The following is a 13,487-nucleotide window of genomic DNA, read 5'->3' on the forward strand; positions in this document are numbered from 1 at the left end:
TTGGTTTTTTGAGACAGGGTTTCTCTATGTAGCCCTGGCTGTCCTGGAACTCACTCTGTAGACCAGGCCGGCCTCAAACTCAGAAATACACCTGTCTCTGCCTCCCAAGTGCTGGGATGAAAGGCGTGCGCCACCACCGCCCGGCTAAAAGATAGTATTTTTTGCACAAATATTTTGACTGCATGTATGTCTGTGTACCAGGTGTATGCCTGGAGCTTCCAGGAGGCCAGAAGGCAGCATTGGATGCTCTGGAACTGAAGTCAGGGATCCACCCTGTGAGTGCTGAGAATCGAACCCAGGTCCTCTGGATGAGCAGTTGCTGCTGCTCAGTGAGCCACAATACCCCTTTTAAACTACAGTCCATCCATAGGATCTGTAAAACACACCCAGCAAGGCATCCGCCTCCTTACCCTGCTCAAAGCCGCTGTGGTGGCAACAGGCCTGTAATCCTAGTACCTGGAAATTGGAGGCAGGTCAGGAGTTCAAGACTAGCCTTGACTAGACAGCAAGTTTGAGCCCAGTCTGGGTGAGCTACAGGAAACCCTGTCTGGAAAAATCCAAAAACAGCAATAAAAATCATTTCAGGCAAATGACGTTATAACAAGTTTAAATATATAACATGACTGAAAGATTCGGAAATTTCCTTTTTTTTTCCCAGCTTGGTGAGCTCCTGAAAGATTGGCGGAGACTCAACGTGGCGGTAACCAGAGCCAAGCATAAACTGATCCTGCTGGGCAGCGTGTCCTCGCTGAAGCGCTTCCCCCCGCTGGAGAAGCTCTTAGACCATCTGAACGCAGAGCAGTTAATATCCTTGCTCATTCGTGTGGTCACTCGGGCTCTGGCCCTGTGGGCACCTCCCGTGCTTTGCTTACTGTGGGCATAGTTCAAAGGCCGTTTTGTGGAGGCCGGGTAACTTTCACAGGAAGTCTTGCCCAGCCATCAGTGACTTAGTAGTGATGGACAGGGCAGTCTGGTATGAGGCAGGGAGAGGAAATGGCTTTCTCTTGCCACCTGGGGCCAGCGTCTGCAGGATTGAGCTCCTGCTTCTGGCCCTCTGGCCCCAGATACTGCATCCCGTTGATACAAGGCAAGGTATTCTGCTATCACTGGAAAAATGAGGCTGGGGATGGCATCGCATGGTTAGTCCCAGTCCTGGGGAGGCAGAGACAGGTGATCTCTTGACTTTGAGGCCCCAATGGTCTACATTGAGTTCTAAGACAGCCAGGGCTTACATCGACGCTGTCTCAAAAAGTGGAGGGTGGGAGGCAAGACTCGGAGCTCCTGTGTCAGTCTACCGCTTGCTGAGTTATGGGCATGCTCCGCAAAGCCTGGGCTTCCTTTGCTTGCTTGCTTGTTTGATAGTCTTTCTATGAGACCCCACCATTTGTTTTTTATTGTTGTTTGTTTGTTTAGAGACGGTCTCTATGAAACCATCACTGGCTTTGGACTGAGATCCTGCCTCTTCCTCTCCAGGGTTGGGATTATAGCGGCTGTTGTGGGTCTCCACGCTGTGTGTGTGGTTGAACAGCCCTTTCACGGGGGTTACATATCAGACATTTACCTTTTGACTCAGCAGAGGAAAAGGTGTAGACAAGAGGTAGCAACGGAATAGTCTTATGGCTGGGGGTCACTACACCATGAACTGTGTTAAATATGTGTAATGCAACATGTGTTCCAGGGTCACACCTTTAGGAAGGTCGAGAACCACTTGACTAAGGGGCATATCACCCATCTCCCAGTTCCATTACTTTTCTAGAAACTCTTGGTTTTTTTTGTTTTTGGGGGGTTTTTTTGTTTGTTTTTTGTTTTTTCAAGACAGGGTTTCTGTGTGTAGCCCTGGCTGTCCTGGAACTCACTGTGTAGATCAGGCTGGTCCATTACTTTTCAAACAGATCATTCTGTGAGGTGAAGTCTCAGTATCCCAGGTTGGCTGAATGGACTATAATTGAAGGTGACCTTGAAGTTCTGATCCTCTGGCAGCCCTGGATTCAAGCCTGGGCCCCCACGTCTGGCTTTTAAAACAGGTTATTCTCTCTCTCCCTCTCCTTCTCTCCCTCTCTTTCTCTCTCTCCCTCTCTCCCCTCCTCTCCCTCCCGATAGGGTCTCGTGCAACCCAGGTTATCCTGCAACTTACTATAGAGCAGTGGTCTTGAACTCATGCCCCTGCCTCCACCTCGTTACGGCTGAGGTTATGGATGTGCATCATGGTGCACAGGGATACTCCCTGGCTCTGTCTTCCTTAATTCATCTTACATCCTGGACCTTCCATCCAGAGAGCATGAGAGCCTCCGCCACATCCTGGGCAATGGTCGGCAAGACTGAAGGCGTCACCTGAAGCTCCCGCTTAAGTTTGCTGGGAATGCCACCCTTAAATTGAAGATGAAAATGTGCCAAGGAGACCAGGGGATGAATACTCTGAATTTTGGGATTTCCTGGTTGTTCTATATTTAATATTAGATGAGGGCTCTATAAAGCATATTTTTGATGTATTTGATATATCTGAGGAGCTTTGGTTTCTGAATTGATGGCAGCTTACAAGGTACATCCTGATAAACATCCTGGTTTCCTCTGTGGGGGTATTACTAGGTATTTTCACTCATGTACAGATGTTTTTAAAACTAAATTTACCAACAAATAATTAGCAACAAATAATAATGACATTTTCACACCAGGCCTTATATCCTGGAGTGGAAAAACTTCTACCTCACTTAAGTGGAAGGAAGTTTATATATGTTAAAATAGTTGGTGCTTCTGTCTTTTATTATTTAATTTACAGTTGAATAAATTTTTTATCCTGATAGACTTTGCTGAGTCATTTTTCATTTTATGACTTTTATGTTTGTGTGTGTGTGTGCGTGTGTGTGTGTGTGTGTGTGTGTGTGCGCACCTAATGTAGGGTCTCCTGTATCTCGGGTGACCTTGAACTTGTGGTCCTACTTGTCTGATTGTTGCAGTGGTAGAGAGTGAGCCTCCAGCTCTGCATGTGCACCCCACAACCCACCCACCCTCCACCCCCGGAAACAGATTAAGCTCAGGCTCTTCCAAAGGTCCTGAGTTCAAATCCCAACATCCACATGGTGGCTCACAACCATCTGTAACGGGATCCAATGCCCTCTTCTGGTGTGTCTAAAGACAGCGAGAGTGTACTCATATAAGTAAGATAAAGAAAAAAAAAGTGTGTGCATGCGTGCACATGTGTGTGCAGGTGCCTTTTGAGGCCGGGAGAGGGTAGCAGAGTCCCCCCCCACCCCCGGGCTGGCCTTGAACTCAGAAATCCACCTGCCTCTGCCTCCCAAGTGGTGGGATTAAAGGAGGGTGCCACCACCGCCTGGCTGACAAATTCTTATTGTATTCAGGCTGCTACTGATCGATCTTGGATACAGACTCGATCCAGAAGAGACATTGTACGGCATTTTTAAAGGATGGAACCCCAAAACACGGGACGGGCTATATAGCATTGTCCAATCATGTCCACACAAGGGGGTTGAGCATGGAAGTTAAAGTTGGTGACTGGATCTTATCCGGGTCACGTGGTTTCAGGGTCCTTGACTCAGCTTCCCAGCCAGGTCTCTTCCTGGACTCTGGTCTGGAATTCAGAATGATAAGGGAAGATAGGAGTGGGCAAGCTGCAAGCAGTCAAGTAACTCACTGCAGGCAATACTTGCCTGCCTTAGTTTAGATAAGGCAACTTCCCTTTTACTGGATAACAGGCAAAGATGAAACCCCTGAAGAAGCCGCATAGGTGTTGGTTCCGGGGCCTGGGAACATGAACTCAGTTTTGACTCTGCCAGCAGGATAGATGGATGTTGGTCCTGAGATGGCAGGGTTCAGGTGACTATCTCCTAACATTATAAACCAGAGTGGTGATTTAGCACTGTGATTTGCAGCTGTCTACCTCCTTTTTAGTGGTTTGTTAAAGGTTTTTGAGATAGGTTCATTAGGTCCCGAATCAAGATCTGCTTGCTTCTGCCTCAAGGGCGAGTTCTGAGGTTAGAGGTGTACGGCAGGCACCCAGCTTGCCTGTTGCAAGTTTTATCTACAGCAAGTCGAAAGGCAGGAGGAAGCAGTCTTTTCCTTATATGAGGATTTTTAAAGACAGCGCCATGTAACCCAGGCTGGCCTTGAAATCTCGAGTGTCTGGGAGAATGACCCAGAACTGCGTTGTACAGGACTTAAGTCAAAACTACCACTGTTTTCAGCAAACTGGCCTAGGTCTGCTTGCAAAAGATCACAGATGGGCAAGTTGACTTGAATCCCCTCATAGAAGGAGTGCGGGGAGGGTCATGGGACCTTCTCTGGAATAACCAGTCATTCCCTTGGGAGCTGTTGTATGCAGTTCTACCCTAATTGCAAATGGCCTTGGGGAGGAACTAACGTATAGGAAGGAAGGGGCTAGTGGAGGGGTGACTGCAGCCAGGGAGGAAGCCATCATCCACATATAGCGATTTCAAGGTCGCCCACACCATTCCCCATAGCTCAATGATTCTTCAACATGAACCGAGTTAGTCATTTTGGTGTGTCCTCGAGAATTTGGAAGGATTTGGTAGACGTTGTTAACACCTCACCCAGGAATTTTTTTTTTTTTTTTTTTTAGCAACAAACACTCCAGGTCTTGCCTCCAACTCCGTAAGAGTTGCTATTTTATAGGTCCACCACACCCGCTTACCAAGTATTACGTTTTGTTATTTGGAACAGGGTTTTTGTAGCTAGCCTTAGATGACCTGGCACTTGTTAGGTAGCTCAGAGCACCCTCAAGTTCCTAGCAGTCCTCCTGCCTCCGCCTCCCGTTGAGGGCTGGGGTTAGCAGCCTGATTTCAAGTGTCGAGGCTAGCTTCAAACCCATTATGTAACTGAGCCTGGTCTTCAACTACTGATCCTGCTAACTCCCATCTCGCAAATGCTGGGATTACAGGGCCGGCTCTGCTAATCGCACGGGGTTTTCTAAAATCCATCGGCTCGCTCCGAGTTGGCCGGTGTGTTCCATGAAGCCCATGGAGCCGGGGAGGATGAAACCTTGGCAGGCGGCTCGAGGCCCGCATCTACATCCTCCCTTGGCGCCGAGCTGCGGCGCCCGGGCTCCGCCTCCCCTTCCCCGCCCCGTTCCCCGCCCCGATTCCCGTCACGCCTCTTTCTCTGAAGCCATCGCGGTTGGTCAAATGGAAGAGGATCGGCCGGGTACAGGCTTCGCGCGGCCGTGGCGTCCTCCCGCCGCCGGGGGCGCTGTGACAGCGCCGAACCGGGCCAGACGCGGTGGCCGCCGCCGCGCCGCGCGCCTGCGGGGTGGGGAGCCGCTGACCCGCTCGGCCAGCCCGTGTCCCGCACGCACCGCCGCCATGGGTAAGGGCAGCAGCCGGGGTCACCCTCCTCCGCTTGAGTCACGCAGTCACCCGGGGACCAAGGCGGAGTGGGGGGCTCCCGGGGTCGCCATGGCAACGATCGCCCGCCTGCCCGCATCCCTGCGCCCCGCCCGCCCTGGGGCCTGGCGGCTGCGGCGGGTGGACGGGCGGGGACCCGGGCATCCAGGGACCGGGATGGCTTCGCAGTCACGCGGGTGGCGGGCGGAAGGCTGGGGACGGGGGTGGGGAGCGCGGAGGGAGCGGGGCCGCCTCTAGGGACTGCCGGGGAGCGCCGGCGGCCGGCCCCGCCTGCGGTCCCTGCTGCACCGCCCTAACCGTCCTAGGCTCGGCGGGTGCGGGTTACAGGTTGTGATGGACACTCTTCAAAAAGAGAATCCTGCCGATTATGGGGCGTCAGGTGGTTTCGCTTCGGGCGCGGGGGTGGGTCGAGGGAATCACACCTCGGCGGAGAGTGGAGGGGAAGGTGTGGGCAGATCCTTCGTCTACCCACAGCCGGGCGGTTTCAGATTGCGGAGGAAGTCAACCTAGAGAGCTGAAATGCAAACCACAACCGAGGGTCAGAGCCAGGGGACTCTCGCTTTGTTTTTTCGACAAATGTTCTCTCTGCATAGTCCTGGCAGTCCAGGAGGTAGCTATGTAGACCAGGCTGGCCTGGAACTCGGAGGTCCTCCCCCAACCCCCAATTCTAGGATTAAAGTGTGCCGCACCGCGCCCAGCGGTTTTGTTTTCTTTTGCGACAGTGTGCCATAAATAACCCAAACTGGTCTAGTGAACGCCTTGACCACCTGGTTTGTCATTTACCTGAAGGTTGTTTTTGAGACAAGGTCTCACTGTATATAGCTTTGGCCGCCCCTGGAACATTCTGTACTGTAGACCAGGCTGGCCTCAAGAATCACAGACGTTGGGATTCTGTCTGGAGATTAAGAAATGTTATGTTTGTTTTTCACATCTGTTTTGCCCTCTTTGCAGAAAATATTTGTGCCACTCGGCAGTGTTTAGAGTGTTGGGGAAACAGCTGATCTTTAAAAATGTTTTTTTTATTTTTAATGGGTGTAGACCTGAGTGTAGGGACCTCCAGAGGCGTTGCCTCCCCCTGGAGCTCCAGGTAAGCAGTAGCCACAGGTACTGGGAATTAACCTCTTTCCAGCCTGTACTAGATTTTTTTTTTCTCTTTTTTTTTTTTTTTCTTTTGATTTGGGAGTTGTGTTTTTTTGAGACAGGGTCTTACTATGTGACCCTGGCTGGCCTGGAACCTACCTCCCAGTTGCTGAGGTTAAAGGCACCGATGACTACCCTGTTGAGCTGTTTCTTCTCTGTCCCCATATTTGTCAGAATATTTTGATTTTTTTCTATTATTTTTCCTGTGATGTTTGTTCTAGGAGATTCTGGAATCTGATAATTTTACCTTTTATTTTGTTGCTAGTGTATTTTGAACTTTTTTTTTTTTTGAGACAGTTTCAGTATGTGGCCCTGACAATCCCTGAACTCACTCTGTAGACAAGGCTCACCTCTAACTCAAGTGCTAGGATTAAAGATGTGTGCCACCACTGCCTGGCTAATGTTTTTCAAATAAAGATTTGTGTGTGTGTGTGTGTATTGTGTGTATTGGGGGTGTGGTTTTTGTGCATGTTGTGTGTGTTGTTTTGTGTGTGTGTGTGCGTGTATGTGATGACTTCAGAGGCCAGAAGATGGCATTGGGCTACCTGGTGCTAGAGTTACAGGTAGTTGTGAACCATCTTAATGGATGCTGGGAACTGAATTTTGGTTCTTAATCGCTGAGCCATCTTTTTAGCCTCTTATTCTTGCTTGGAAATCATTAGACCATATCCACTATCCACCATTTGCAAAACCCTCAAACATGTGGCTTGTGTTTCTAAGCTTATCTTCACAGACATTTTACCTTAAGATGTGTGTAGTAGGTAGGCACAGTGGGCCATGGCTAGTGATAGTGTGTGTGTGTGTGTGTGTGTGTGTGTGTATGTGTGTGTGCTTGGGCGTAGGTAGGCACAAATGTGCTGTGCCTGGTGAGTGATGGTCAGAGACATTCTCTCCTGCTACCTTGTGGGTTCTGGGTGGAGCTCAGGTGGTCAGGCCTGCGCATCCCCTCTGAGCAATCCTGCCAGCCAGAAAATAAAGCTCATTCTCTTTGTGAAGTCTTGAGGATAATTTGTAAGCATGGCCGCAGTGGGCATGGATGGTGCTTTGCTGTGGCTTATAAGAGAGAAAAAGGTCGTGTCGTGGCGCCCTGGCCTGAGGAGATATCCGGTTGCCAACCACGGGGAAGTAGACCGTGTTGACTTCCATGGGGAAGGACAGATCTGGGGATGATGTTGGATTTTCTTGCATTTTTCAGCTACGAAGGACCCCACAGCTGTGGAGAGAGCCAATCTGTTAAACATGGCTAAACTGAGCATCAAAGGGCTCATCGAGTCTGCCCTGAGCTTTGGCCGCACCCTGGATTCCGACTACCCGCCTCTGCAGCAGTTCTTCGTGGTAATGGAACATTGTCTGAAACATGGCCTGAAAGGTATGACAAGACTCCTAAAATCAGTCCCTCGCTTTTCACACTCAATGTCCTTGGGAAATAGTTTTGAGGCCGAGGTTTGTCATTTTGCATTTTAAATCTGAACATTGGGCCAGTGGAATGGCTTCATGGGTAACGGGCTTGCTGGAAGACCCCAGTTTGATCTTGGAATCTAGGCTACGGTGTGTCGATCAGTGGAATGGCTTCATGGGTAAAGGGCTTGCTGGAAGACCCCAGTTTGATCTTGGAATCTAGGCTACGGTGTGTCGATTTCAGGAGAAAGGGTTAATTACTGTTGTGATACCTGGAGATACAAGATCTTCAGAAGTTTTTTTTTTTTTAATTTTTGTTTTTTTGGGGGTTTTGTTTGTTTGTTTGTTTTTTTCAAGACAGGGTTTTTCTGTGTAGCCGTGGCTGTCCTTGTTCTGGAACTCATTCTGTAGACCAGGCTGGCCTCGAACTCAGAAATCCACCTGCCTCTGCTTCCCAAGTGCTAGGATTAAAGGCGTGTACCATCATGCATTATATATATATATATATATTTTAATAATTGGTGAAAACCATACTTGATTATTCTTTTTTTTTTCTTTATGAGACAGTCCTATACAGCTTTGAACTCACTTGTGTAGACCAGGCTGGCCTTGAACTCACAGAGACCTGTCTGCCTCTTCCTCCTAGGTGCTGAGATCAAAGGTGGGTGCCAACATGCTTGACCTGATTACATGTTTTTTTTTAAATATTTACCTTTTAACGGGTGTTCATTTTCTTGAGTAATTTTTAAAAAAATTACATTTATTTACACACACACACACACACACACGCACACACACACACACACACACACACACACGCACACACTCTTGCGAACATAAAGATCAGAGGACGACTTGCAGGGTACAAGTGCCTTCCTCCACTGAGCCATCTCAGCGGCCTTAGATTGCTTTTGAAACTGAAACTGAATGAAGATGCTGGCGTGAGCTCACTGATAGTTTGAACTCTGTTGAAGAAGTTATGTCAATGTAGACCGCTGAGATAGAAATGTCTCCACGCATGGGGACGCGCATGGAAAAGGGTCCTATGTTCTCAGACCCAGGTTTCTGTAGAAACAGGAAGTGATCCAGGAAAGGGTGACCCCCTGCAATGCAGGTCACATCAGAGGTTGACACCTGGAAAATGTGTGGGTTTTGAGGCTCTCTACGTCGTCCTGGCTGGCCTGGCACTCACTGTATAGACCAAGCTGGCTTCCGACTCCCACAGGTACGCTTGCCTCTGTCTACGGAGGTTGAGTAGGCCCCATCATGCTCAGGTGGTAGTTATGTTTTGAGAAAAGGAACTGGCAAATAGCCCAGGCTGGCCTGGTACTTGCTGTGGAGCCCCTGCCTCAGTTTCCCAAGGAATAAAGGGGTGGGTGCCTTCTCTGTACAGAGACGAGAGAGCTTTCTCAGGGAATCATGTAACTCAGAAATACATCTGGAAGGAAACACAGGATAGCAGGCCTGGGAGATGGCCCAGTCTGAGGACTTCGTTTGATCCTTACTGCCCACAGAAAGCTAGACTTGGTAGCAAGCTGGTAACCCCTAACCTGGGGAGGTGGAAACAGGAGGATCCCTGGAGTTCAGCTAGCTTAGTTACTATCCATTGCTCCTACGGGGAGACCCTGCCTCAAAACACAGGGTGGGGTGGCTCTTGAGGTTGCTTCCCAAAGCTAATGGCTGGCCTCCCTTGCATATACACGCCCCAAGATAAGATGACACATCCGACTGTGTAGTAGTCAATGTTTAAATATATACTGGATAATAATAACTCTTTTACTTACAGTAACAATTAAGCCGGGCGTGGTAATGCATGCCTATAATCTTCATCTTCCATGAAGGCGGAGACAGGAAGTTCAAATGTTTAAGGCCATCTTTAGCTACAGAGCAGGTCTGAGGCCAGCCTGTGTTAGCTGGAGTCTCTGTGCTGGTACAACTTTAATCCCAGAACTAGGAAGGCAGAGGCAGGCAAGTCTCTGAACTTGAGGCTAGCCTGGTCTACATAGGGAGTTCCTGGCCAGCCAGGATGATATAGTGAGAACCTGTTTAAAAAAATCATCCACCCATCCATCCGTGTGTATATGTACATAAATATACACCCAGGTTTGGGGGCAGCTTTGATCTCTTACTCGTATGATTGGTGTCTGTGTAGTGGGCTAGGAAGGAGTTGTACACCCAAGCTGGGGGTGTGCTCAGTTGATGGAAGTGTGTTTAGCATGCTGGCTTTGACCTCATAAACCAGCCATGGTGGCTCGTGTTTTTAATGCCAGCCCTTGGGAGGTGGAGACAGGAGCATTGGAAGTAGCGAGCTATCTTCGGCCACCTCTGAGCAGAACCCACTCTCCCGTGTGAGCTCAGACTGTTAAACAGTTTCCAGATTACAAAGTGCTTCTTGGGAGTATATATCTGGGCACATGTTCTAGGATTGCCTCCTGGACACCCTCCATCCCCAAAGATAGGCAGGGTCTCTCTATGTAGCCCTGGCTGTACTGCAACTCACTCTGTAGACCAGGCTGGTCTCCAACTCACAGAGTTCCTCTGCCTCCTGAGTTCTGGATTGAAAGTGTGCGCCACCTAGCGCCCAGCTGTCTTAAGATTTCTTTAGAAGTTACAGGCAATGGGGATTTGTGGAGGCTTGCTTAGGATACCAGCTAGCAGTGGGCGAGCCTTTGCCCGCTCTTGATATGGTCTGTCTAGAGTACTCTCCTCTGGATGTTTGAGACGTTCAATGTTGCTGTGGCTGTTCTATAATTTTTTTTTTTTTTTGGTTTTTCGAGGCAGGGTTTCTCTGTGTAGCTCTGGCTGTCCTGGAACTCACTCTGCAGACCAGGCTGGCCTCGAACTCAGAAATCCGCCTGCCTCTGCTTCCCAAGTGCTGGGATTAAAGGCGTGTGCCACCACTGCCTGGCTCCCACAGAAGCTTTTAAAAAGGGTTTTTAAATTTATTTTTTAATTATGTGTGTGTTGGGGGGGTGGGATATGTATTTATGAGTGCAGGCCATCACAGGCCTAAGGCCTTTGACTAGCATTACAGCTGGGCCTCTGGGAGAACAGTCTGTATATTGTCTTAACCCCCTGAGCCATGTCGCCAGCCCAGCTCACAGGTACTTCTATGATAGGAACTTGCCAATTAGGTATCAGGGTGTGAGTGTGTGTGTGTGTGTGTGTGTGTGTGTGTGTGTGAGAGAGAGAGAGAGAACACCCTGCAGGAATCTGGTCTCTGCTTCCATTGTGTGTCCTGGGGATCAGATTCTGGCGTCGGGCTTGCAGGGGATATCTTTACCCAGCAGTCATCTCTCCAACCTACTCCCTCTATTTATTTATTTATTTTAAAATGGTAGTGATAAAAATCTTTCTTCTCCCGTAAATTGCTAAATTGGAATTTGATGATTATAGCCCAGACAGTTGAACTGCGAATTGTTTTCAGGATGTATTATCCTTTATTTCATAACCACAGTGAAGTAGGTATCGAAGACACCGGCTTATCTTAATGCCTCACTGTAAAGCCCCCCACAGTAAGGTTGCTCTTGGTGGCCGCCCTTGCTTAGGCAGTGCCTGTGACAGCCCCGTGACATCTGCAGGCCTGATTAGGAAGAAAAAAAAAAATGGTGTTTTTTTTCTTTTATTTATTGACTGCATGTTTGTCTGTGCTGCCTGCATGCAGTGCGCAAGGTCACCAGAAGAGGGCATCCGATCCCCTGGAGATCTGCTGTTGAAAAGCAAGTCCTTGTTCTCAGAAGAGCAGCCTGAGACAGGGTCTCACATAGCAAGCCTGCTACTGAGCATGACTGTGAACTGATTTTTTTTTTTGGTGGGGCGGGGGTTCCAAGACAGGGTTTCTCTCTGTAGCCTTGGCTGTCCTAGAACTCACTCTGTAGACCAGGCCGGCCTCGAACTCAAAAATCCGCCTGCCTCTGCCTCCCAAGTGCTGGGATTAAAGGTGTGCACCACCACCGCCCGGCCTTTTTCTGGCTTTTTGAGGGACTGTGTGTAGCCCTGGCTGTCTTGGAACTTTCTGCATAGACCAGGCTGGCCTCACAGAGAGGGCCGGAGGTACTGGGGTTAAAAGTGTGTGCCACTTCACCCAGCAACCTTGAACTCTTAACCCTGTTACTTCTACTTCCTGCCTCCCTGATGACAGACACGGGCTCTGGTACCCGGTTGTTCATGCGGTGCTAGGCTCGAACCCAGGGCTTCTTGCTTGGTAGGCAAGCTGTCTGTCACGGGAACTATAACCCTAGCCGAAATGTTTCTGTCACCTAATGTCAAAATAAAAGTTAAAATTGTTCGTATGTGCAAGGAAAGTACATTTTTTTGTGCTTTTCTTTCTTTCAACACAAGAGCCTTGTGCATCCCAGGTTAGCGTTCTGCCTCTGAACTGTGTCTCCTACACCTTCAGTTGCTTGTAAGGTTTGAGACAAGATAGTACGTTTGCCACCTGATCTTAAACTTTCTCTTGTAGTCCATGGAGGTATAAACTTGTGACTCCCTTGCCTCCTTGCCTCCCAGGTGTGCCCTGTACCTGGATCTGTGCTGGATGGACTTAATAGACTTATGAAGGTGTTTTTATTTCGGTATTGGTTAAGAATGACTTGGGCTATCATATAGTTACCTGGATGTTCCTGATAACAAAAGAGCAGTCAAGACCTATGTGTGTACATGTACTGTATGTATGCATTTACTTATTTTTGGTGGTACTGGGGATTAAACCTAAAACCTTGTGCACGCTAGGCAAATGTTCTTTTTTTTTTTTTTAAGATTAATTTATTACTGGGCAGTGGTGGCGCATGCCTTTAATCCCAGCACTTGGGAGTCAGAGGCAGGCAGATTTCTGAGTTTGAGGCCAGCCTCATCTACAGAGTGAATTCCAGGACAGCCAGGGCTACACAGAGAAACCCTGTCTCGAAAAACCAAAAAAAGAAAAAAAAAAGATTAATTTATTGTATATAACATATTCTGCCAGCATGTATGCCTGCATGTCAGAAGGTACCAGATCTCATCATGTGGTTCCTGGGATTTGAACTCAGGACCTTTGGAAGAGCAATTAGTGCTTTTAACCTCTGAGCCATCTCTCCAGCCCCTTCTTTCCTTTCTGTTGAGACAAGATGTCACTGAGTTATCTAGGCAGGCCTTAAACTTCTGATCCTCTTACCCCAGCCTCTCATAAGGCTGAGATTATGTGTGTGTGTGTGTGTGTGTGTGTGTGTGTGTGTGTGTGTGTCTGTGTTTATTTGCACAATATGAGCACATGCAGTGGCTAGAGCAGGAGAGTGAGTGTCCTCCTTTTGGTTTTTGTCCTACTGCCTTGAGCCAGGCTCCTTCACTAAACTGGAAACTCCTAGTTTCACTTGGGCAGGTTAGCCAGCGAGCCCTCCATTCTCCACCCTCTGATGCTGGGTTCCAGGCACACACCACGCCCACTTGCCATGTGGGTCCTGGGGTTGAGTCAGGCCTCAGGCTTGATGAGGAGGCACTGTTAGCCACTGGACCAACTCTCCACACCTGTAACTAGATATTTAAAGATGATGTTACTCCCAGTTCATGAGTTGAAATTACGTGGTTTTTTTTTTTTTT

The 13,487-nt window shown here is 48.7% G+C and overlaps 2 protein-coding genes across 10 annotated transcripts in view; both read left to right on the top strand.

Moving 5' to 3' along the window:
- The window catches only part of Dna2 (DNA replication helicase/nuclease 2), a 28,078-nt gene extending 25,278 nt beyond the window's left edge, over nt 1-2,800 (top strand). For all 3 annotated transcript variants that reach the window (XM_031348155.1, XM_031348156.1, XM_031348157.1), the window contains exons 20-21: nt 659-805; nt 2,254-2,800. In XM_031348155.1, coding sequence (XP_031204015.1) covers nt 659-805; nt 2,254-2,322 — 216 coding nt within the window. In that variant the 3' untranslated portion in view covers nt 2,323-2,800. The remainder of the gene's footprint in view (nt 1-658; nt 806-2,253) is intronic.
- A 2,330-nt stretch (nt 2,801-5,130) lies between these two features.
- Rufy2 (RUN and FYVE domain containing 2) overlaps nt 5,131-13,487 on the top strand; it is a 33,929-nt gene continuing 25,572 nt past the window's right edge. For 3 of the 7 annotated variants that reach the window (XR_004112561.1, XM_031348648.1, XM_031348649.1), the window contains exons 1-2: nt 5,133-5,337; nt 7,711-7,884. Coding sequence is in view for 6 of the 7 variants with exons in the window: in XM_031348648.1 (XP_031204508.1) it covers nt 5,157-5,337; nt 7,711-7,884 (355 nt within the window). In the remaining variant the exon portion in view is untranslated. Of the gene's footprint in view, nt 5,338-5,663; nt 5,778-7,710; nt 7,885-13,487 lie in introns of those variants that run through there. The other 4 variants (XM_031348646.1, XM_031348645.1, XM_031348650.1 and 1 more) reach the window with 4 other exon arrangements.

The sequence above is a fragment of the Mastomys coucha genome, unplaced genomic scaffold, assembly GCF_008632895.1.
Source record: "Mastomys coucha isolate ucsf_1 unplaced genomic scaffold, UCSF_Mcou_1 pScaffold3, whole genome shotgun sequence".
Lineage (NCBI taxonomy): Eukaryota > Metazoa > Chordata > Mammalia > Rodentia > Muridae > Mastomys > Mastomys coucha.